Genomic DNA, 22,315 nt, shown 5'->3' on the forward strand with positions numbered 1-22,315 from the left:
TGATGGTCTGGGCAGGAGAGTGTAGTCATGACAGAACTCCACTTCTAGCGATTGATGGCAACCTAACTACACTACAAGCTTCATTTCTTTGACATTGGTTTTCTTGTGGTTTAAGAATGTATCATTTATGCTATATATGCCCTGCTCACCAAACCCGAGCCCCAGTGAGTATTTTCTAGCTGAGACAATGTGGCACCTACAGTTTACCTAGTGAATATCTCTTGTCAAACCCTGGGAACCCACTTGTTGCCCTTCCTGCAAGATCATCTGGATGCAACAACATCTCAGGCTGTATAGGCCAAGAATGGATCTTCAATGTAACAATGGGCCCTACAGACCAGACCCGAGACCCCCTGAATGTAAGTGGGATGGCATCGCACCTACTGCAACAAATATCAGTGGAAAGTACGTGCTTGTGTCTCTGTGAGAAAGTCCCACATGCATCACAAATGCATCAAAGCATGCATCACAGATGCAAAGATTGTATTGTTTCCAAGGGTGACTACACATCCTACTAGCCTGTGACTTTCACAGCAATGTGAGGGACGCGGTTGTTAAATGTTTACCTGCACAACGAGTTTACCTATGCTTATTTAATAAAATATGATTTGTTAAAAAAAGATGTCTTGATAATTTTTGATTTTGTTGCAGTTATAAATGATACATTTCTACTGGTGCTCAGTATGCATGGGTGAAAACAGTAGTTTCAGAAACAACAACGACATTAATCATTTAAAGTCTTATTTTAACATATTTTCCCCTGAAAAAGGGGTTCGCTGGTAGGTGGAAAATAAGCTTTGGGATCGTTTCTTAGTAATTTCACCCTGGTGAACTGAATTTGGTGACAAAGGAGCCTTAAAAGTGTTTGCTAACATATTTCCATAAAACATGAGTTGGGACTCAAATCAGGCATCACTGGAATGTTAATGTTTAAATTAGGAGGAGCAATGATCCTTTGTTGCAAAACTTATCCTGTACTAAAAAGGTGGGAAAAAAAATAAAAATGAGCTGAATCCTTTCCATTCAAGCTTCAGAAGCAGCTGAATACCTTACATGTTAGTTTTGTATTTGGAACATTAAGGATCAGCAGGCTGTCTAAACAACCATTACACCCATGCCTCAGGGGATGCAATGCAATGACTGTAAATACTTACAGTCACTAATACTTACAGACGCTATTAATGGGATTATAAAGCACATTATACTGCTTGTACCATACAGGTCCAGTAGTGAATGTAAAACAAAGTAATATGACCTCCTTGGTAAAGACAGTAGTGGCCTTGAGAAGTAAGCACTATAACAGTAGGAGTAACAACAAATAATTTAATAACAATAAATAATTCTCAAGTCTTTTACATAACATTACTAAAGCAAATCCCAGGTGTCCTGAAACATGTCCAGTTTATGTTGCTTGTTTTCAAAGGCTTCATAGCTGGGGTTATGCTCAATTACTGATGGAAACCAAACAGATCCTACAGTCACAGTGGGGTTTACTTTCAGGTTTGTCCCAATAAAGAATCAAAAGACTACTCAATTTAGTATTGGGTTAAAACTTACTAATTCTGAATTGGTGAAAGTAACAAGAGCAAAGCTGTGCATTATTCAGCATTTTGTTTGTGCTAAAACAGCAATTTACTACAACTTTGCAAGAAAGCCACACAGAAGACTTGCTTGGTTGACCATTAGTATCAACCCCAAAAGACCTTTAAGACATTCCCATCTCCAGCCCCCTCAGTCCCTATTCCGATATTCGGATGTATTAATGGAAACCTCTCTCTGTATCACTCGCCCAGGACACAATGCCTGCAGAGATGAGATTCCCATGCATGTCCAAGACGTGCTCTGCCTGAAGGTGTTACAGCCGACCCACTTAAGACAAACCCGTATTTTTTATTAAACTGTGAAGATCAATATGGTATGTTTTGCGGTAAAGTAATATAATAAGGTATAACGCATATACAAATTCAAAATGTTGCTGTACTGGAAAAAGAATTAAGGGAGAGCAGAATAAAAATCCCCAGGTCATCTATAACTTGTTTTATATTCTAGATAATAATATAGATAACTGGCTCTCTAAATCATTACTTCACATGGGACCATGCTGTGCCTGTATTATGTGTAGTATCCTTTATCCTATGTCGTATTGCCAGAGAACTTCCTGAAGCATCAGGCTGAGAACTGTTTGCCATTTTTATTAATTTTCCATGGAATGCCAAAATAAAAACCTAAAGAATAGAAAAATTACAATGCTTAATGGAAAAATAACTGGAGTACATAATCTGTGTATGGGCTGTGTTAATACTATCTCCTCGTTTTGAAAACTGATTTTCTCTTTCTCCAGTAGGTTTATTTCTTTTTATTCCTCTTCTTGGAAGCACCTGCACGTGGTTGTTGAGGGATCACGGTCTGTGTTCTATAAAACAGCATACATATTGGAAAACCAATATTAGACAGTGATCATTTACAGAAAACTCAGCACAAGACAACACTTCTCATTTAAATAAAATCCCTGTCACAAGCATAAAAATGTGAAATAGATTATGGATTTTGCATTACAAATCTGTGAGAAGGCTTGGGTCTTGGATCGTGGTTGTCTGAACACTTCTGCAGTGATGTCTGTCTATAACTCTGCCCTCTTTGCTGGAAGGCAATGTTTTTAGTCCCTCCTATAGGCCACTAATCAGAAATCAAACAGACAAAGGCCTTTATTGAAGTTTGTATTGAAAAACAATAATGCAGTCAACATGTTTAGCAGACATGAAATTTGTATCACACTAAAAACCAGTGAGACCAAGGATAGGATTTTATTACAAAACCTTAGGCAGAACAGGTTTAATTTTGAAGACTTCAACATGTGATAGCTAGTTAGAGGAACTGGGAACACAGGAAAATAAATCAGAAGCATGAGTATACTCACTTGACATCTTTTTTTATTTCTGGGTTTAATATGACAACATCTTCCTCTTCACTATCAGAGATGATCACGGCTTCTTCTATGAACAAAAGAAAAATAGAGTAACTCTGGGCAGTGGTGATGAGTATTCGGCTCTGGAAAACACTAATTTGGAAAGTTGTGGGTTCAAATCCTGGAGGAGGCACTGCTGTACCACTGAGCAAGGTTTTTCACTCAGATGTAAAATGCACTGCTGTATAAATGTTCTCACTTATTTGGTTAATTTGGATAAAAAACCATTAATAAACTTATTAATGTTTGCACTGCTATCATTTATTATAGATACATTCATCCATGTACTAACTGCTTCATCGAATTTGGGGTTACAGGGTAGCTAGCTGGAGCCTATCCCAGCAAGCAACAGGAGCAAGGCAGGGTATACCCTGGGCAGGATGCCAGTCCATCACAGGGCAGACACACACAAACAGTCACACCTAGGCCAGTTTTCCCAGAAGCCAATTTACCTATCAGCATGTGTTTTGACTGTGAGAGGAAACTGGAGCCCCCATAAGAAACCCGTGTGAACACAGGGAGAACATACAGACTCCATGCAAATAACACTCAAGGAATTGAACCCCGGGCCCCAGTGCTGTGAGGCAGGATTGCTTACCACTGCGCTACTATGTCACCCCATTATAGATTCAGAACATATATATATAAAACGTATCTCTACAGAAAGTATAGAACGTTTATAATTAAGGAATAAAAATGCGGAAGTTAGTACTGAAGACAATGTGCATCGGGCTTTCATTTGAAGGTGATTAAATATTTCTATGAGAATATTTTCAATATAGGCACACTACGGAATGGTTCTCAACATTTAACAATTATATTTATTAATAATAAAGCCCCATATTTATATAGTGATTTTCCTTGGACAGGATAATAAAATGCTTAATGCAAACGAGAGGAGGCCCTTCAGCCTATCCGGCCCCTTTGGCAGTTAGTAGTTAACTGATCCAAGGATCTCATCCAGCCATTTCCTGAAGGAACCCAGGGTATCTGCTTCAACAACATGGCTTGATGGCTCGTCCCGGACGCCCCCAAGCTCATACACATTCACATAACAAACAGAGAGACGGGAATTTGATCTTTCGCGTGCCTGTGTCAGCATCTCTGGTCTTGCCTTCCACTTTTGTGTTCTCTCCTTCCATGACCTGGTCCTCGGGCTCGTCGCCATCTTCAGTCTCCTCCAGTCCCCAGGTATTGAGCAGCCCTTCTCCAATCTGGGCAGTTCCTGGTGCCCGCAGCACAGGGGAGGGGACGCTGGCACAGTTAAGAAAGTATTGGTGTGGACAGAGACGCTACCTGAAGTCTGCACTTGAAGTGAAGTAGTGTTCAAGGCCTATTCTATGTCCTTCTGATCTAGACATTTAGGTCTGAATGTACCCCTGACGTCCATCAACACTTACCTAAAGAACACTTTGAGCGAAATATATTAAAAGCATATGTCAAAAGACTACATTACTTTGTGTGTTCTGGAGTCAACCCAGGCAGGGCAGGAAAGTAACTATCTTGATAACAACTTTGGTCATCTTGTTTTTTTCAATGTGCAAAGCAGAACATACACATCTAAAAAAAAGGATACGTTTCTGGTGGGGGCTCTGTACTGCTGATGATGTCTTCAGCCTTCTCTTCAATATCGCCCATCTCTACAGGAGCAACATCTGCCTTTAACGCTGTGATTAACTGCTTGGGAATTGACTCAGCAAAGCCAAACTTCCCTCCTTCTTTCCTAGAGAGGAAGAAAATACAAACAATGTTCCTGTGCAAAGGGGCAACATTAGATTTTCATTGCTCAAACTGCATCCGTACCACATGAAGCCAATTTAGACTGATTCATCATTTTGGAAATCTATTTCAGTAAAGTACCTTAAACATTTACAATTTGTACTACAATGTAGACGAAACCTATTACATTCTGGTCCATGGTTTTGAGTAGAGTAACAATTTAAAGGAAACAAGAGGTACACAGCCTAATATTTAATGGGAAAAATACAATTCAATGGTGAATATTTCCTTAGAATTTATATAACATGATTTACTGTACTAGATGTAATGGATTAAAACTGTTAAATCACTGATTTTGAATCTCAGCTTAAATTTAAAAATTAATGGAAATGACAAAAAAGGCTCCCTGGTTGAAGCTGTGCTCCAATTCATTCCTTTAATAGTTTGCAACATAATTGAGGACAAACTCGTAGGAGTGAAGGGTGGCATTCTGGTAAGCGTTGCTGCCTTGCAGAGCATGGGTACCTGGGTTCAACTCCTATGGTGCTATCTGCATGGAGTTTGCATGTTCTCCTCACCCACTGTCTGTGTAAATGGCCTTGGTGTGAGTGTGCGTGTGTTAGTGCCTGTGTGTGCACTGTGATGGACTGGCTTTCCATCCAAGCTCTGTCCTGCCCTGTGCCTTTTTCTTGCCACGAAAGCCTTTGGCTCACCTGCGACTCTAAATTGGATGAAGCAGTTAGAAAAACGGATGGATAGATGGAGTGAAACCACTGTCTAGTAGTCTGTCTGAATTTTTGGCATCATTCCTTGGCACATAAAATCACTACCTTTCTTTCTGTGCTCTGAGAAAGCACTGGTGTTACTCTACCTATCCTTTTTGTTTTCAAAGTGTGACAAGATACACTTTTCTGCTTGATCATCATACAGAATGAACTAGAAAAAAAAACACTTAAACATTTAACACTTTTACAAAACCCAGGAAAGGATGTAAAACAAAGGGCAGCACTCACAGCAAATTTTCACATTTCAGAACAAGTGTCCTCTATATTGCAATGAAAAACAGAAATAATTACTATTCTACTATTGAACATTTTATAAACAAGACTATTATTGATAAATATTACAGAAACTCAAACACATACCTGGCTTTCTTATCATTTTCCAGAGCTTTGTTGATTAGTTCTGTTACCTCCGCTACTTTGACACTGGCAATTTTACTGCATCTTAGAACCTGCAAACAATTTTGTAACAAAATGATATGCATTTTTGTAAAATCTGTAAAATGCATTCTTATAGGCTATAATACAGCTTTCTGTATTACAATTACTCTGATAGTGATTTTGAAAATTGTTATTCAAATACAATATTACTGTTGCTTTACAAAAAACGCCAGAACAAAATACTGCAATAAACAAAGTGTTGCAAATTCACTTAAAAAGTTTTAAAAAAGATGTTTATCTGCAAAGTGGGAACTATATTTTAACACGCTTACAACCAATTACCAAGATAAAGATATTTTCCCCCTCTTAAAGAATTTTTGTCATTTCTATGAGCTTGATAAAAAATGAGAATACAATGGAAACCAGTTTGGCCTGCAGTGGATGACTGACACAGCTCTCTTGCATATGAATGGAGTTCTTACTTGCTCCTTCAGAAGCATGATTCCTCCACTGGACTGGACAGAGCACATTTCTCTGTGTTTGTTCATTGCTATTACCAGCAACCCATCCATCACCCTCTCCTCACGTTCGCAGGGATCCACCAACAAATAGGTCCTGCAGGAATATGATAATTTAGGCAGTGATTCATTATATATCAGATGCTCGTAGATGAAAACTTATTATCACAGCAGCATGTTGAGTTTCTAGATGGTAACATGATGAAAACCTGATTGCTTTCCAAATTACATCTAGTGTTAACAACAGCAACAGTGGACTGTTTCTAAAAGGCAAACATTGTGCTTGCTCCCCACAACAACAAGGGTATGAATTAATCAGGCAATCATACAAACAGCAGTTTTAATTTTTTCTAAAAGTAACATAATACATAATGTGAGGGACAGACATTTTGAGCCTCAGAACATCATGGGAGTGAGGAATAGCATACTTAAGGCAACAGGACAGAACAGTAAAGAGTATTTCAGTCATGGACAGACAATGTATAAAACTGATACACAGAGCATAAGCAATTTTCTGTTAATTGGAATACTAATGGCATATTGAAGTCATCAACAGACATCTACATCTGAGCAGTCATAAATATCAAGTAATTCCCTGCTTCCTTGATTAAAATGTTTTGTGCAGAGACTGTGCAAAGAATAAATGCATTTTCCTGTGTGAAGCCACCAGCACACTTAGCTACTGCTGAAAGCCTGTTTTCCCTTTATTAGATTATGAGCAGTTTTGTATACCGAGAAACATTCGTTTGTGCCTTTCTCAAAATACTTCACAACACATTTTAGACATTTATTAGAAAATGTCAGATAACAGACACTAAAAATCTAATTGTTTACATAAGAAGAACACCCCTAATAACAGTGATGGAAAACAACAAACATTTACACCAGAACTAAACAATTATCATTAACACTAATGAAAGTTTCACCACCTCCCTCATGATTTAGTACTTTGCTGCCTATTTCATTTCAGTATTTGATAATCAAAGAACAACATGTATGAGATATACAAGTTGTAGATGCCAGACTAACCTAAAACACAACTGAATAATGCACACAATGCACTGTCCTTGAGGGAACCTTTTTTTACAGTGGTGACTTTCAATATCTAATGCATTCAAAGCAGGGTATTACAACACCAATCCATCTTTGCAGATGGGAGAGTGTGGTTTGGGGTCCTGTTCTTAGAGAAAGCGAAAGAGAGGGGGAGGGAGAGTGGAGAAACAAATGTAAAGAAAAAGTTGATGGTTAGGAACTGTGCTTTAAATAGCACACAGATAATATTAAGCAGCTGGGGCTCAATAAGACTTTGAAATCCTTAGATGCCTTGTTCGGTGGTTCCAACAACTGTGGTCTGCTTCACTGAACACTTACCCTTGCTCAAAGAATGAAAAACTGACACAGATGGGCATATGGTAGATGCTTAATGGAACTGGATCTCTCTCTTCTGGGGTGAACTGTGAAAAGACAGCAGAAAGCCCACAATCATGTTGGATAGTCTCTACTGTAGTGGCTGCCATTCACACCCTGCAGGCTTATAAGCCACAATCACTGTAAGAATACGAGTCCACAAATTAGAAGTCAAATACAGACTTAATACCCATCTCTCTCAGGCACCTAGTTCTGCTGTGGTCTTCACTGGATTCCACAATCTTTGCTATTTTGGCAGCATGGCATTCACTACTTTCTTATGTTTTTACATCTCGCATCTAAAATTTAATTGTTTATTTTGATGACAAATTCTTTAAATGATCCCAATTAAAGTTTGCAAAGATATTTCATCCTTTATGAGAAGGTCCTTTTCTGAGTAGCAGCATACCACCTTCTCAAATGTGTGGAGACACCACTTTTTAGAATGTCATTTGACTGTGCTTGATATGCACATATAATATCTAGCAGTATTAATTATTTTGTACATGTTCTCTCTTAATCATCCAAGGCTGCAAGATCTTATATTCTTCCTATTAGGTTTGAAGACCACTCAAGAACATGGTTTGACTGACAGACTGGACAAACTGGAGCTTTCTACTACAGAACACAGAGGGCTACAAGGGGATCTGATACAAGTATTCAAAGATCCTCAAAGACACTGGATGAGACAGCCCAGGGGTCTTCTTTAGAAACCTGAGGACACAAGTGAAAACAATGTAGAAATGCATTTAATTCTGACGATGGAGGGCATTTTATACACAAGGGGTACCAGGAGGATGGAACAAACTACCTTTTCAATGTGTGTGTTTTTATTTAAGTTGAAAAGACTGGCTGGTCGGTGGTGAATAGCCAGGTAGGCTGCCTCACAATCCTCTCTGTACAGAAGCCAAAGGTTTTTGCCATTGAGCAGCGGAAACTAAATCATCAGGACAAACGCAGTATCCATCATGTAGAGGTGGAACACCTTTATTTTTTCCTCTTAAAAATGAAGGTTCAAGGTTTGTTCTTGCTCCATTTAACCCCACCATAAATCCTGCAGGCTTGTTTCAATCTAAACAGGCCAAAGAGAAGTCGGAAAAAAGAGCTGTTTCAGCTTAGATTCCTGGGTCAGACTAATGGCTTCATCCTTTTCAACCCCTTCAGGCAATCTGATAATCGGAAGACTGGATCTCTGATTTCTACCCTAACTGCCCCAATACAATCCTAACTCTCCCTTTTCTATGGCTAGAAAACAGACTAAGCATAAAAAAACAATGTTCTCCACACTCCAGATAAAATGGAAACAAAAAACATCACACAACAAGTAAGAATTCTGGGCTGGATAATACATCTAGCTTAAAACATCCTATAAATGTTAAAAATGTAATTGCAATGACATTAGTGACTGGCTGTGATACACTCCAAGGACTCTGTCCGGTTGCATTTGCACTGAATTACATCATTAATAAACTGAGTGGGCGCAGGTCATGGGGTGATTTAAACTGTTGAATGCCAAAGCTGGTGGTAGTGAGGAAAAATAAAAGGAGAGAGCCGGTGATACAGTCTCCGTCAGTCTCTGTCCATGTCTTGAGTTTATTTATATTTAAGGTATATCCTGCCTATCAAGAGAACAATGCCTTTGTGTCATTAGTATGATGGAAGCTGGACTGAGTCACCTCGGGCAGACATGTAACAGTGGAACCAAGTCCTTTTTAGAAATGAATCAAGGTATTGTTTAGACCACCCTAATGGATAATAGCAAGTGTGGCGCAGATGTGCAGGATGATGCACTACTTAGGGGCGAAGCGGTGGCTCTGTGGCTAAGGATCTGCGTCTGTTGCTGGAAGGTTGCCGGTTCAAATCCCACAGCTGGCAGAGGAATCCTACTCCGTTGGGCCCATGAGCAAGGCCCTTAACCCCAAGTGCTCCAGGGGCGCTGTACAAATGACCCCAAGTTTCTCTCTCCCTGTCTGTGTGTCTGTATCTCATTGAGAGCTAGCTGGGGTATGCGAAAAGACAAATTCCTAATGCAAGAAATTGTATATGGCCAATAAAGTGATGTTATGTTTGTGTGCAACAGATCAGTGGTTCAATGGGCAGGTCAACGTGCAAAGATCTGGACGTAGTGACTGACGGCCAACCGACTGCATAGTGCTACATACAGTGAACCTGATCAAGTCCCTGGACCTCCCTTGTTCCTTTTTCTGTGGGCTCATAACTGACACGACACAACAGCTTTCCAGGACAACACTGCACGGCATTAAGCTACTGGCGTAACAGCTCTCTTTTGACATGGGAATGTACCCGTTATGCAGGGGATGCCCTACTTGTTAGACCCCACTGAAGAATTAAGATGGGATGTGTGCGGCATCTAGGGCTCAGGTACCAGTGAGCAGATACAAGGTTCACCAGGCTCTGCCAGAGGAATGGCACAGAATTCCACAAGAGAGCAGCTGTAACCCAGCTCTAAAAGAAACCCTTGCAAAAAAGAAAAGGCTGCTTTTGTGGCCTTCTGGCCACAGAGGAATTCATTGTGAGAACAATTGCTTGGAAACTCAGCCTTGTCAGTGTTTATGTGCTGCTGGGATTCTGCTGCTTTCAAAAAAGCAGTAATTGTGACACAAGTAATGGAATACAGAAAACATACAGCTCAACTCTACATGTGAACACCACATATATAATGATGGATGATGTTTTTTTTGCAGTTTTTCTCTGATGGTAGCAGCTAGTCACTGTACTTATATATTCTGGCATATAGTATTATTTGATGGATCTAATACATATTTGTAAAAATATCCTCAGTTGTACACCATACAGATACTGTAATTATTCCATCAGCTAATCAATAACATGACAATATACCTTTTTAGATCTCAAATTTGTAGTCACTTTGGAGAGGCTAAGTCACTATAAGGTTTTTATAAAATTGTTTTGCTACTGTTTATTTTGTTACTGTTTTTCACATCAGACAATTATCCTGGAAGCCAATGCATACAGAGGTTGAAAACATGGTGATAGTAGACCTCAGAGGCCTCCTGCTTTGTTTCTATGCAAATGTTGCCATGACAACCATGGGTCTTTATTTACAGTGTTGTAATGTTGTCTCCATTAGTTTCCCTCAGTGTCTCTCACAGCTTGGCCTTGAGGCCCTACTTGGGCTAAAATGTATAAGAATACAGAAGTGCTCTTTAGTTCTGAAATACTGGCAATTGTTTTTCTTCTTTCATTGCTTTACGGTTTGTCATAAATCACTGTAAAGAAACATACTGTATGCTAGTGAAAGAAACAGAACTGTCACATTTCTTAGAGAATATCTTACATGAGGTAGCTTGAAAATATTTCATAACGAACAATGATACTCATTAGAGGTAACAGTAAGAAAAAAATAAACATTTCACTTTCTCAGTGATAAACAGCTAAAATCATTAAGAATTATTTCAAGATGCTACAACATCAGGATGAAGGCAGCTTCATTTTAGGTACATTAATGACTTTATAACACTTTAAAATGCGTAGTTTTAAGTGAACTTATTTGTACGTCTTGCACATAAATTGTTCAAAATGGATTTCACAAGGTATAAAAAAATCAAAATAAAATTAAAAAAAACAAACTAGTTGGCAGTTCATATTCTGGGTTTAACAGATTAAATTGATTACTTTCTTTGATGCTGAATGTGTATTAACTAGCAGCACTAATGAGACCGTATATAATTACCCCAAATAAACAGCTCTGCTACATACAGGCACAATTTTGTGACTTTTACTTAAGAAAATCCACAAAAAAGAAGAAAAGAGCTTCTTCATCCCTCATTTGAGTACAAACTTGCTTGGAGCCACAGCATAACACTCACCACAGTGACCTCCTCTCCTTGGACGCAGACATCAGGCCTTCTGAAGTGACACAAGGCTGTGATTGCAGCGATGCTGGAAGCGTCCATGATGTTACCATCATGGTTCAACACATGCACGTCTACTCGGACTTGCCACACCTGCAAGACACCCGACACAGACGGTATCAACAAGGGCAGCGTGCTGGTGCAGTGCTGGGCACTGCTGCCTCGCAGCACTGGGGCCCTGGGTTCAATGCCAGACCTGGGCTGCTGTCCGCATGGAGTTTAGCCCCGGTGTGAGTGTGTCTGTGTGTGCCCTGCACTGCCCCGCCAGCAGCCAAACACCCTACAACTCACAACTGGTAACCCACTAAAGCTCAGCAGGTGTGAGCCTGGTCAGTACCTGGATGAGACCTCCTGGGAAACTGCTGGAAGATGTGTTAGTGAGACCAGTAGGGGGCGCTCACCCTGCGATCTGTGTGGGTCCTGATGCCCCAGTATAATGATGGGGACACTATACTGTAAAAAGGCGCCGTCCTTTGGATGAGATGTAAAAACCGAGGTCCTGATTCTCTGTGGTCATTAGGGGTGTAGGGTTGTTACACCACTATCCTGGCCAAATTTCCCATTGGCCCTTACCATTCATCCGAATAATCCCCATCTATAAATTGGCTTCATCACTCCTCCCCACTAATAGCTGATGTGTGACAAGTGTTCTGGTGCACAATGACTGCCGTCGCATCATCCAGGTGGGGCTGCACATTGGTGGTGGAGGAGGGGAGTCCCCATTACCTGTAAAGCGCTATATAAGTGTAAGCAATTATATTAATTATTATAATGGAGTGGCATCCCCTCAGAGTGTACCCTGCCTTGCGGCCCATTGCTTGCCAGGATAGGCTCCAGCTCTCCACTTGCAACTCTGGACTGGATAAAGTGTTTAGAAAATGGATGGATGGATCAACTACCAACATCCTCTTTTTAAGGTTCACAGAACTAATAACAACAAGAAGACTCAGGTTATTTCAACACTTAAAGACAAACCTGACGTTTAGACTCATTTGAAAATCACCTTCTCAGTAAAGACTTTGTGAAGTGGCATTCATGCGTCACGAGCATTCCTCTCTCTAGAGGAGCACTGTGGTGTTATTCCCCTTTTCGTACTTAAAACAGCTTAAAACACACAGTACATACCAAAGGAGAAATCACATTTTGAGTCCAGCCACATCTCAGATCTCTAGATCCCATTCACTTAAAATAACCTCCCGCTACCACCCTCCATTACAGCCACACCAGAGAACAAATACCAGTAGAAAAAAAACCAAAATGCTGGAAAAGTAAGTTTAACCCTTCATCATTAACATACTTTTCTCTTCCTGTAAACAAATTATCGGTAAACAATATAATTAATATTCATCACAACATTTTACACATTACACAGGACATACTGCATAAGAGGAATGAAATCTTGGTCCTGGAGGACCAGTATGTCTGCAGGTTTCTAGGTTGCTTTAAAACACCAACAAAGATTAAATTGGCCCAATTAAACCAGTAAAAGGTTGTCATATAGTTAAGAGCAGAGCTGGAATGAATCACCTGCTCTCTAGACCTTTCTTCCTAGTATAAGAAGATTTTTTTTTTACACCCTACCAGTTACCCAATGCACAGTGCTTCCAGTATAAGGACTCAGTTTGGTCATTCAAAAAAGTATTTTACCTTCGCACCCGACACCACACACAGCGACTCCGTGTCTATGCACTTCGAATTCCTCAGACACCTCTCAAGTTGTCTGTTTAACTTCACAAGTAACTCAGACTGCCTGGAAAACAAAAAAACAAACAAACGTTTTTCACAATCCATACCTGCAAAAATACCCAAAACATTAGGGTAAGTTAAGGATAAATCTGCCTCACATCAGAGGTTTATATCAGCAAATCAAACTTCTTATACATTTACTAAACTTACCCATATGTTTTAATAGTTCCTTGGGACTCTAAACAGGAAAGAAATAGAACTTATCTCCACACACATTTAATGGACACTGAAAACATTTCCTCAGAATGGGAAGATCAATAATCCTGTTTTCACCATTTTCAAGGATTTTCATAGCTGCTAAAATATTGCATTCCAAAACGGACTGACAATACATGTCTTAATCAGCTTTACGACTATATATATATAAGATAAATAAAAAGTGAGTTCTTACAGATCCTTCCTGCTTTTACAATTATATGCTGTAAAACTCATGTTATAAATCTTTTAATAACAAAATCACAACTTTAGAGCTATAACCAGACACGGGTTTTACCTCAGTGCAAGAGTGCTCACTAAACCAGCCCTCCTTAAGTGCACTGGTCAGGTACTTTTATGGGATTTGTGAGTCACAGAAAGTGCCACCTGCTGTCTGATTAACTAAGTTACTTGTCTATCAAAGGGGAACTGCAATGCTTTGATCTTTCAGGGTTAGATAGACTCAGCATTGATGAGTGCATTTCAAACCACAATGAAAGTAAAATATGCACAGTAATTTGTAAAAACCTCCAACTAACATCACAAAATAGACTAAAATTCCAGGTATGCGCAGTGCCATGTTCTGAGATTCAGAATCAGGCAACAAAACTTCCAGTGAGGTGTTGCAGCCTTATTACATTCTAAAGAAGCAGGCTTGTGAATACACCTCTTTGAATCCAAATGAAAAATTGTTCTCAACTTTGAGACCGTTTTGCAGACAAACACTACTTACACGTAGCTCTGCGCACAGATCACATTGGAACATTACTGAGGCGAAATGTCTGCTGCACAACATGTACTTATTTGGTCGTACATCACATTTAATTGGTCGGTCATTACAGCAACTAGTGAGCAGGAAGGGCTGGTTCACGTCTCAATGCATGGGAATTTGAGTGCGAGTTTGCGAAAAAATGTCAACTTTCAGTAATTTCACATTTTTGTGCCGAATTCGAAATTTGTATAATTTTTCTATAACGTCATGTATTTATTTTGTCACAGAGATTTAAAGAAACATTTTAAGATATTGGGACTGCAGTTCCCCTTTAATTGCCTCAAAGAAGTGTTTGTTCCTTATATTAACTGGCTCCATTTAACTTAGACTTAAGACCACATGATTAATACCACACATATCAAACTTTAAACAGAAATTATGCTCAAATTGTTATATTAACTGTTTATATTTAAGTTAGTCTAAATGCTGTCACTGAGTCTCCCTTAGTACTGCTATTATAATAACATGTTCTGCTAAACCTAGGGAGAACTGAAGCCTGTTTTCAGCATCTCCCTGGGACACAGCTCTTTATGGAGATGTATTATTAAAAAATAACAATCAAGAAAGAGGAAACCCTCCTGTGATACGTGCGCCATGCATCAATGACCGCAGGACTTCCGTATCACACCGACCAATCAGAGTCTGAGTCTGGCCTTGAGGATACTGGTACTCTGCCCTCTGGTGTCCTAAAACTGTGCCGTTGCCTGTGGCCATCAAACAGCACACACCTCAGGATCAAACGCATGCCATAGATACTCGATGGTAATTAAATCTGATAAGATAGCAGGCTAGGGATGCACGACAGGTTTCCGAGGAGAGTCCTTGTCTTATTGGCCCTAAGAGCTGAGCCATGATAATGCACCGATAGAATCATCCAAGAAACGTGTTACTGGAGGAAAATTGCTACATGTTGCTCCTGGGACCTGCTTTTCTTGGATAATTCAGAACGGGGAATGTGTGGTAACTTCCAGATAGATATCCTTATTGTGTCTGTAACTTTCTGGAAAGTTACATAATGTAATCATAATTAATCACTCTCTGATTGTTAAGTCTTTATCATCTGCAATCAGGGAGCCTGCTTGTCCTTGGACTGGCTTAACCTCACGTTTGGCGAGGTTACAATTCCCATGTCCTGTAGGTAGGTCCCTTTTCAGGCCATAAAGGCCCATGGAGAATGGGGGGCAAGGGCCACCATTTTTCTCAACCAACTGATACTGGAGGTGGGGGTGATGTGTTCAGCATCACGCTCCGGACGGCCTATTACCCCTGGAAGGATAAACCCCCGGTACTCATGTGGAAAGCCGGCTGAATGGACGTGGGAGCTGTCTGGAAGGAATTAGAGCAAGCTACATCACCGGCCCCTACCTGGGATTGAATCCAGGACCTTCCGGTCAGGAGCCAGACGCCCTTGCCGTCTGAGCTAACATGGCTCCCCGTGTCCTGTAACATTACTTTAATATGGAGATTATGTATTATGTATTTTTGTTGGAATTAAATGCTATAAAAATACTTTAAAAATAAATGTGTCTACGTTGGACATTTATATTAGCTGGGGGGACATTGTTAAACTGTAAACTTCAAAATGTTTGAGGTCTTTAAGGTAATTTTTTTTTACATTTGTTCAGCCCCATAATCCTTGGATAAAGCACCCTTTAAATCACAATGTGGTAAATAAAAGTGAAGTTTTCTTTTTTGGACTTTTTTGAGAATTTATGTTCACACCACATTAATACTGGTATTTGTTAAGGAGCAGCATTTGTTTGAAAAGGGAAAAAACAATTCAGTATTTTGGAGACGCCTGTCCTGTTGCTATTAAAGACTTCAGGAAGTAAAGTATTAAGATAAACTGGAGACAAAAGGCAACCAGAAGGTCAGATACAATTGCCAGAAATGCCCCGGTCAATTTGTGATTGCTCACCGCTCAAAGCCAAAATGTTTATCAAAGTGGAAAAGCTTGTGAATTATTCTGGTCATGTATCATACACATCATAATGATCACAAATTATGATGTGCTGATTCCCTGATATGCATTAAAAATGTAAGCGCATTAGTACAGCTGTAAAATGAATCGCTCTGATGATGTATCACCCTGGGTCACGCTCACCCCCGGCAGGAGCACAGTGGAGCAGACCTCTGCTCACCTGTCACTCAGTGCTGCTGGCCAATTTTACTGATACTTTGAGAGATTATTTGAGAGAAGCAGCTCCAGGAATAAGCACATACATTTCAAACACATTCTCATAAATTATACCTAAACTGTAGCTGCCAAATCAATCACAGTTAAACTAGGAAGAAAAATGAGACAAAGAAGTACAATTATTCTTACAATGAGAAGAAAAATGATGAGACAGAAGACATAACCTATGAAAAAAGACTTAGGTGTTTATAGTAACATCACTTACATCTTCTAGGCAAAGGGGTGGAACAAAATGCAAGGATATATAGTTAAAATCTCCCAATTTAAATCAAGTGATGTTATGCTAAAACTGATTAGCGTACAAGTAAGGCCTAATTTAAAATACTGTGCACAATTTTGGTCACCACATCACAAAAAAGATATTACTGTTCTGGAATCAGTCCAGAGAAGAGCAATCGGATACATTCACTCCGGGGCTGAAGGAACCGAACCTTTTTAGTCTTTAACAGAAAAGACTACAAGGGGGCCTGCAAGTATTCAAAAGCATTGAAAGTCAACGATCAAGTCAATCCGGCAGATTTAACAGTGAAAAACGAACCAGGGACGTGAGTGGAAACTACATGGAAGCACATTTAAACCCAAGCATAGGAAGCTTTTCTCTATCAAAAGGATTTTGGGAGTATAGAACGAGCTACCCAGCCATGCTGTTAAAGCCAATATCCTGCATTCTTTCAAGAAATTGCAAGATGAGACCCTGGGATTAATTAACTACTAACTACTAAACGGGTTGATAATGAAGCACTAAACACAGATCCTCCCATAGGTTTAATTAACAACATTACATTGTAAAATTAATAATCTCATTCTAAGACTTATGCAGCCCAGTAGCATGGTTGGCTCATTACCACCTTACAAGCTATTCTTGTCAGGTCTCAGAAACAAAGAAAGGCCTTTTCAGTCTTGCTATTACAGAGATGCGAGACCTTCAGGGAAATTCAGTGCTGGCCTATATGACTTTCACGAACCAGAGGCTTCCCACCCAGAATTTATAAACCAATATACCAGTGCAGTACCAGAGATGCTGGAATATAAGAGATGACATTCTCCGGGTGAGACATTAATCCAATATCCCAACTACAGATTTGTTCATTAAAGATCCTTTGATACTGTCTGAAAGAGTAATGTTAACTCTCATGTCATGCTAACATCCACTCTGAGCCTGAACTGGTGTCCAGTTAAACCAGTATTGAATCAAGTGCAGTAATTAATCCAATTAATCATTATCATAACTGCCTCACCACTCCAGGATCCTGGGTTCAATTCTGCCAGTGGAGTCTATATGTAGTCCCCATGTTTACATGGGAAGAAACGCAATGCTGCTTTGATTGGCTGCTCTAGACTGTCCAAACGATTTTCTGGGGAGGTGATATCTGGGAGGTTTGATCCCAGCACACCCAGTACTGGCTAAGGGAGAATACAGAAATATACAGAAACAGGACCAAATGAGCTCAATGGGTCAAATGGGTCTCATGTGTGACTCTTCTGACAATTCCTTTGGCCTAGCAATTGTGGTGATAACACGTAACAGTATTCTACTCAATCTCAAAGTGCCGTAAAGATTTAATATTTCTCCTCATGACTTTTCTCTTGTCAAAAAATACATGGTAAATTATCAGCGAAACGGAGGATGTACTTTCATATGTAGCCATATCACCCTGCAACCCACAACCGGCAACCCACTGAAGCTAAACAGGTGTGAGCCTGGTCAGTACCTGGACGGGAGAGCTCCTGGGAAAACTAAGGTTGCTGCTGGAAGAGGTGTTAGTTGGACCAGTAGGGGGCGCTCACCCTGTGGTCTGTGTGGGTCCTAATGCCCCAGTATAGTGACAGAGACACGGATACTGTAAAAACACACCACCCTTTGGATTAGACGTAAAACTGAGGTCCTGACTCTCTGTGGTCATTAAAAATCCCAGGGCTTTTCTTTTCGAGTAGGGGTGTAACCACGGCCTCCTGGCCAAATTTCCCATTGGCCCTTACCAATCATGGCCTCCTAATAATCCCCATCTATGGACTGGCTTCATTACTCTGCTCTCCTCCCCACTGATAGCTGATGTGTGGTGAGCGTTCTGGCGCACTATGGCTGCCGTCGCATCATCCAGGTGGGGCTGCACATTGGTGGTGGTGGAGGGGAGTCCCCATTACCTTTAAAGCACTTTGAGAGGAGTGTCCAGAAAAGTGCTTTATAAGTGTAAGCAATTATTATTATTATTATTATTATTATTATTATTATTATTATTATTATAATATCTACTGCAAAATTAGCACATTCTAGTTCCACAGTAATATATCAGTACATATAACTATAACACACTAAAGTGCATTACATTTCTTTTTAATGCATTGCAGCTCTAACTAGTTTGATATGTGGGATGTGTGTTGATTAATTATGTGTAGTATTGTAGGTCTAAGACAAGAATAATATACAGCATACAGTAACAACAGAGTACATCCAAAATGAAAGGCACACAGATAAGACAGTGACACTCACTATTTTACTGAGTTTCAAAATAACATGGGTTTCCTAACTTTTTTCTTTAAAAAAGCCACACTGTTTTGTTTAAATTTGGCATCCTTTGTTATTTGTCTGAATTTAATTCCTTATTAAAATTATATTTGAAGAGTAGCTGGGAATTATACCTGCTAGGTTCAAAAGCAGGGGAAGCCATCTGTGATAGCTCCAGGTTGAAAAAGAGAATTCCTTCTGTTGGGCGATTTTCTTTCGGAGCGACAAGTTCACAGGAAACTTGAGCCAACACTCTGAAAATAAGATAAGATCACTTTATTAGCCATATACAGTGTCTTTCATTATGAATTTGTCTTTTCACTCAAAAGGATGCAAAAATTCTTCAGTAAATTCCTAACTGGATTACTACAGGTAAAAATCACAGTTGGACAGGAGAGCTTCACAAAAAGTAAGTGATAAAGTATTTTTCACAAGCAATTAAGTGCTGTGTTAAATTAACAAGGTAATCACAAGATAACAAGATATACCAAAGAACATTAGATAGATAATACTTTATGAATCCCGTAGGGAAATTGATGTGGGACATTACACTTTCATTGTACATACCTGATCTGTGAGAGATAGATTTTTCAGCAATGATATCAACAAAAAACAACTACAGGACAAAAGTAAATGTAGAACTAGACCTTTGGCTGAAATAACCAAAATTTCACCCTTTAAACTTTGTCCTGTGAAACAAACAAATTCCTCTCATTATAAAACCACCTAAAGACTTAAAGTTTCACATTTGTAACTGCTACTGAAGTAGCAAAGGTATGGAAACAGCTCCTTTTAACAGCAATAAAATGTCTGCTGCTATCCTACAATGTGTGCTATCCTTACAATTCAGGTGAATAGTTTTCCAAGAGAGTTTGAGAACTGCTGCTGTACTTTTCACACTCAGCATCATAAAGAGATGTTCTGGTTCATTTACACAATACTTACAAAATCCATTCAAACACAAATCAAACTATGAATACATGTACTTTACTCTCTTCTCCTTAAAAAAGAAGACAAACTGTCAGAAATACATTCGTATTAATTATTAACACAGAATTGGTGAAAAAAGTGCAGATAGCAGGGAATGGAGCAATGCAGGCATAAATGTTCAAATTTAAACACCAATGTGCCTGAGATCACATTTAATTTGACTTGCTGAGAATTAAGCATTCAACAAGATTTCTTATCTTTCATTAAAACTCTTAATTAATCTCTCATTAATTGTGGATTAGACAAACGTTTACCTTGTTTTTCCAAGGTCAACAATGCAACATCCATACTGTGTACCAAAGGTGATCTTGATATTTCTGTAATCATACGTTTGTCTTCCATCTAGGCGCTGAAACAAAAAAAAAAAAAAAATGTGATATTTATTTCAAAGTTCCAAAACTTTATTGAGTTATATAGATCATATATACCACACCGTTAGAACTAAACACAGGCTCATGTTAAAATACATCTCACATTATCTCAAAAACTAGAATAATGGACTAAATAAAAAATCATTTTCAATTTTGTTTTACAGAGCCAACAAATATTATTTTATTCTTGTACGCCTTTCTCAGTTTCATATCTTTATATATTGAATGGTAGTGTTGTAAACAAAGAGATTATTTCCATATATATTGTTTATCAATTAAACTTGTAACAATAAGCATGTTCTTTTTTCCCCTTGATTTTACAGTGTTTTATCAGATATATTCAGATGTCAGGTATATTAAGAGAGTAACAATAAGAAGAAAAACAGCATGAAAGTGTATTTTTTAACAGAACATTTAAAATCACCAAATGAATCTAAAATGTTCACAATTAGGAATCTAGAAGGAACAGTATGGTTACAAAGTGGACATGACGAGGTTTTTTAAATTAGTTTCTATCTACAAATGAATGTGTCATATTTACTGAAGAGCCTTAGAAATGAACTGAACATCATACTGAAGATTGACTCAGGAGCTAATGTATTTAATAAGCAACAAAATGCAAAATTATATAAATAATAAATTATGCACAAAAATAATTTCAGATATTAACAAATATTTCAGATTATGTAGTTTTTTTGCAGATATAATTTTTTGCTGATTTACAAGAGATTACCTCTTTTTACATTCACATTTTGGGACCTATTTATACAGCTGGATCTGCTGGTGCACTCTGGATATAATCGTCATGTTCAAGAGTACTGCCGCGGCACGCAAACCTGTCAGGAATCCAGAGATTTAACCACTACCACCTCAATATTAATGCAGGCCTAAGAAATGTCCCAGTAACTAACACCTTCGAAAACTAACAACAATATCAATAGGTCACAACCCTGTACCTCTGCCGGGTTTCATTCCCGCTGAGCTCTAAATCTCCAGAGCTAACCGATGACTTTAATGGTCTGCTTACTTGTTTAAAAGTATTTCGACGCGTCCTAGGGTGTCTCACTTTGGGAAATCACAAAACTATGCACTTTTTTAAGAAATCGAATGCACAAAGTGAAGACTCCTAAGGGTAAGTTACTTAAGAGAAAAAAATGAAATATGTTGATTGCGTGAGTATTCAAAACCCTGATCTCAATATTTCCTAAAAAACACATTTAGCTGAAATTACTGTCACACGTCTCTGGTTAAGTCTTTAACTATGCACAACAATCTTGCCCATTCTTCTTGGCAGATTTGTTCAAGTTAACTAAAGCTCTAAATTATAATCATACCTTTTTCTCTTTTATGGCTGTCAGGAGGAACTGTCGTTCACAATTGGACAGCGGCGTTTCCCTCATTCTGAATTTCTGCAGAACCTGTAACTACTACACATGGACTCTCTGTTTCCCCTCACGACATGCACTAGGCGCAGACGGATGACGACACACATGATGCGACGTCAATGTGAAGTCACGTGAATGTGAAATGCGTTTCGGTTGTAAGACACTATACTATATTAAATACTGTATAGATTTCTTTGTACCTTATATATCTTTGATTTTACGCCACTGTTCTCAACTTTGACTTATTTGACAGCTGCTTTCTTGGCGTCACGTTGCCATTTCAGCGTGCACATTTTCCGTTAAAAACGTGCCTTTAATAAAAGGTAGCTGCGGGAGATCGCTAGTACAAAGTCAAGGAGGGCCTCGAATAAATTCAGTCACCTATTTTAATAGAAATAGTTTTGTCTGACATCTATGAGATGTAACCTCCCTCCGTAAATGTAGTCTGGTTTCACTGAATGTCATTGTTTGCTTAAAGCACAGTG

General features: G+C 39.0%; 1 protein-coding gene across 2 annotated transcripts; it reads right to left on the bottom strand.

Moving 5' to 3' along the window:
- Positions 1-2,172: 2,172 nt before the first annotated feature.
- exosc9 (exosome component 9) lies at positions 2,173-21,919 on the bottom strand. 2 transcript variants are annotated; one of them, XM_069194024.1, is made up of 12 exons: positions 21,780-21,919; positions 20,329-20,423; positions 19,219-19,338; positions 13,316-13,418; positions 11,624-11,761; positions 7,737-7,819; positions 6,330-6,462; positions 5,830-5,918; positions 4,542-4,688; positions 4,080-4,219; positions 2,918-2,993; positions 2,173-2,413 (listed from the first exon to the last, which is right to left on the bottom strand). In XM_069194024.1, exons 1-12 carry the CDS (start codon positions 21,843-21,845, stop codon positions 2,347-2,349), a joined length of 1,257 nt encoding a protein of 418 aa, XP_069050125.1. In that variant the 5' UTR covers positions 21,846-21,919; the 3' UTR covers positions 2,173-2,346. The 2 variants fall into 2 exon arrangements, with proteins under 2 accessions (XP_069050125.1, XP_069050093.1); XM_069193992.1 differs by having other exon boundaries at positions 4,056-4,219.
- Positions 21,920-22,315: the final 396 nt, after the last annotated feature.

The sequence above is a fragment of the Lepisosteus oculatus genome, chromosome 1 (assembly GCF_040954835.1).
Source record: "Lepisosteus oculatus isolate fLepOcu1 chromosome 1, fLepOcu1.hap2, whole genome shotgun sequence".
In the NCBI taxonomy this organism is placed as follows: Eukaryota; Metazoa; Chordata; class Actinopteri; order Semionotiformes; family Lepisosteidae; genus Lepisosteus; species Lepisosteus oculatus.

Bases quoted from the DNA above. Each gene is read 5' to 3' on its own strand.
- exosc9 (XM_069193992.1), bottom strand. From the start codon at position 21,845: ATGAGGGAAACGCCGCTGTCCAATTGTGAACGACAGTTCCTCCTGACA. The intron at 20,424-21,779 runs GTATGATTATAA...TTTTTGTTTCAG, and splicing joins CAGCCATAAAAGAGAAAAAG to CGCCTAGATGGAAGACAAAC. The intron at 6,463-7,736 runs GTAAGTGTTCAG...ATATTCCTGCAG, and splicing joins TTTTCATTCTTTGAGCAAGG to GACCTATTTGTTGGTGGATC.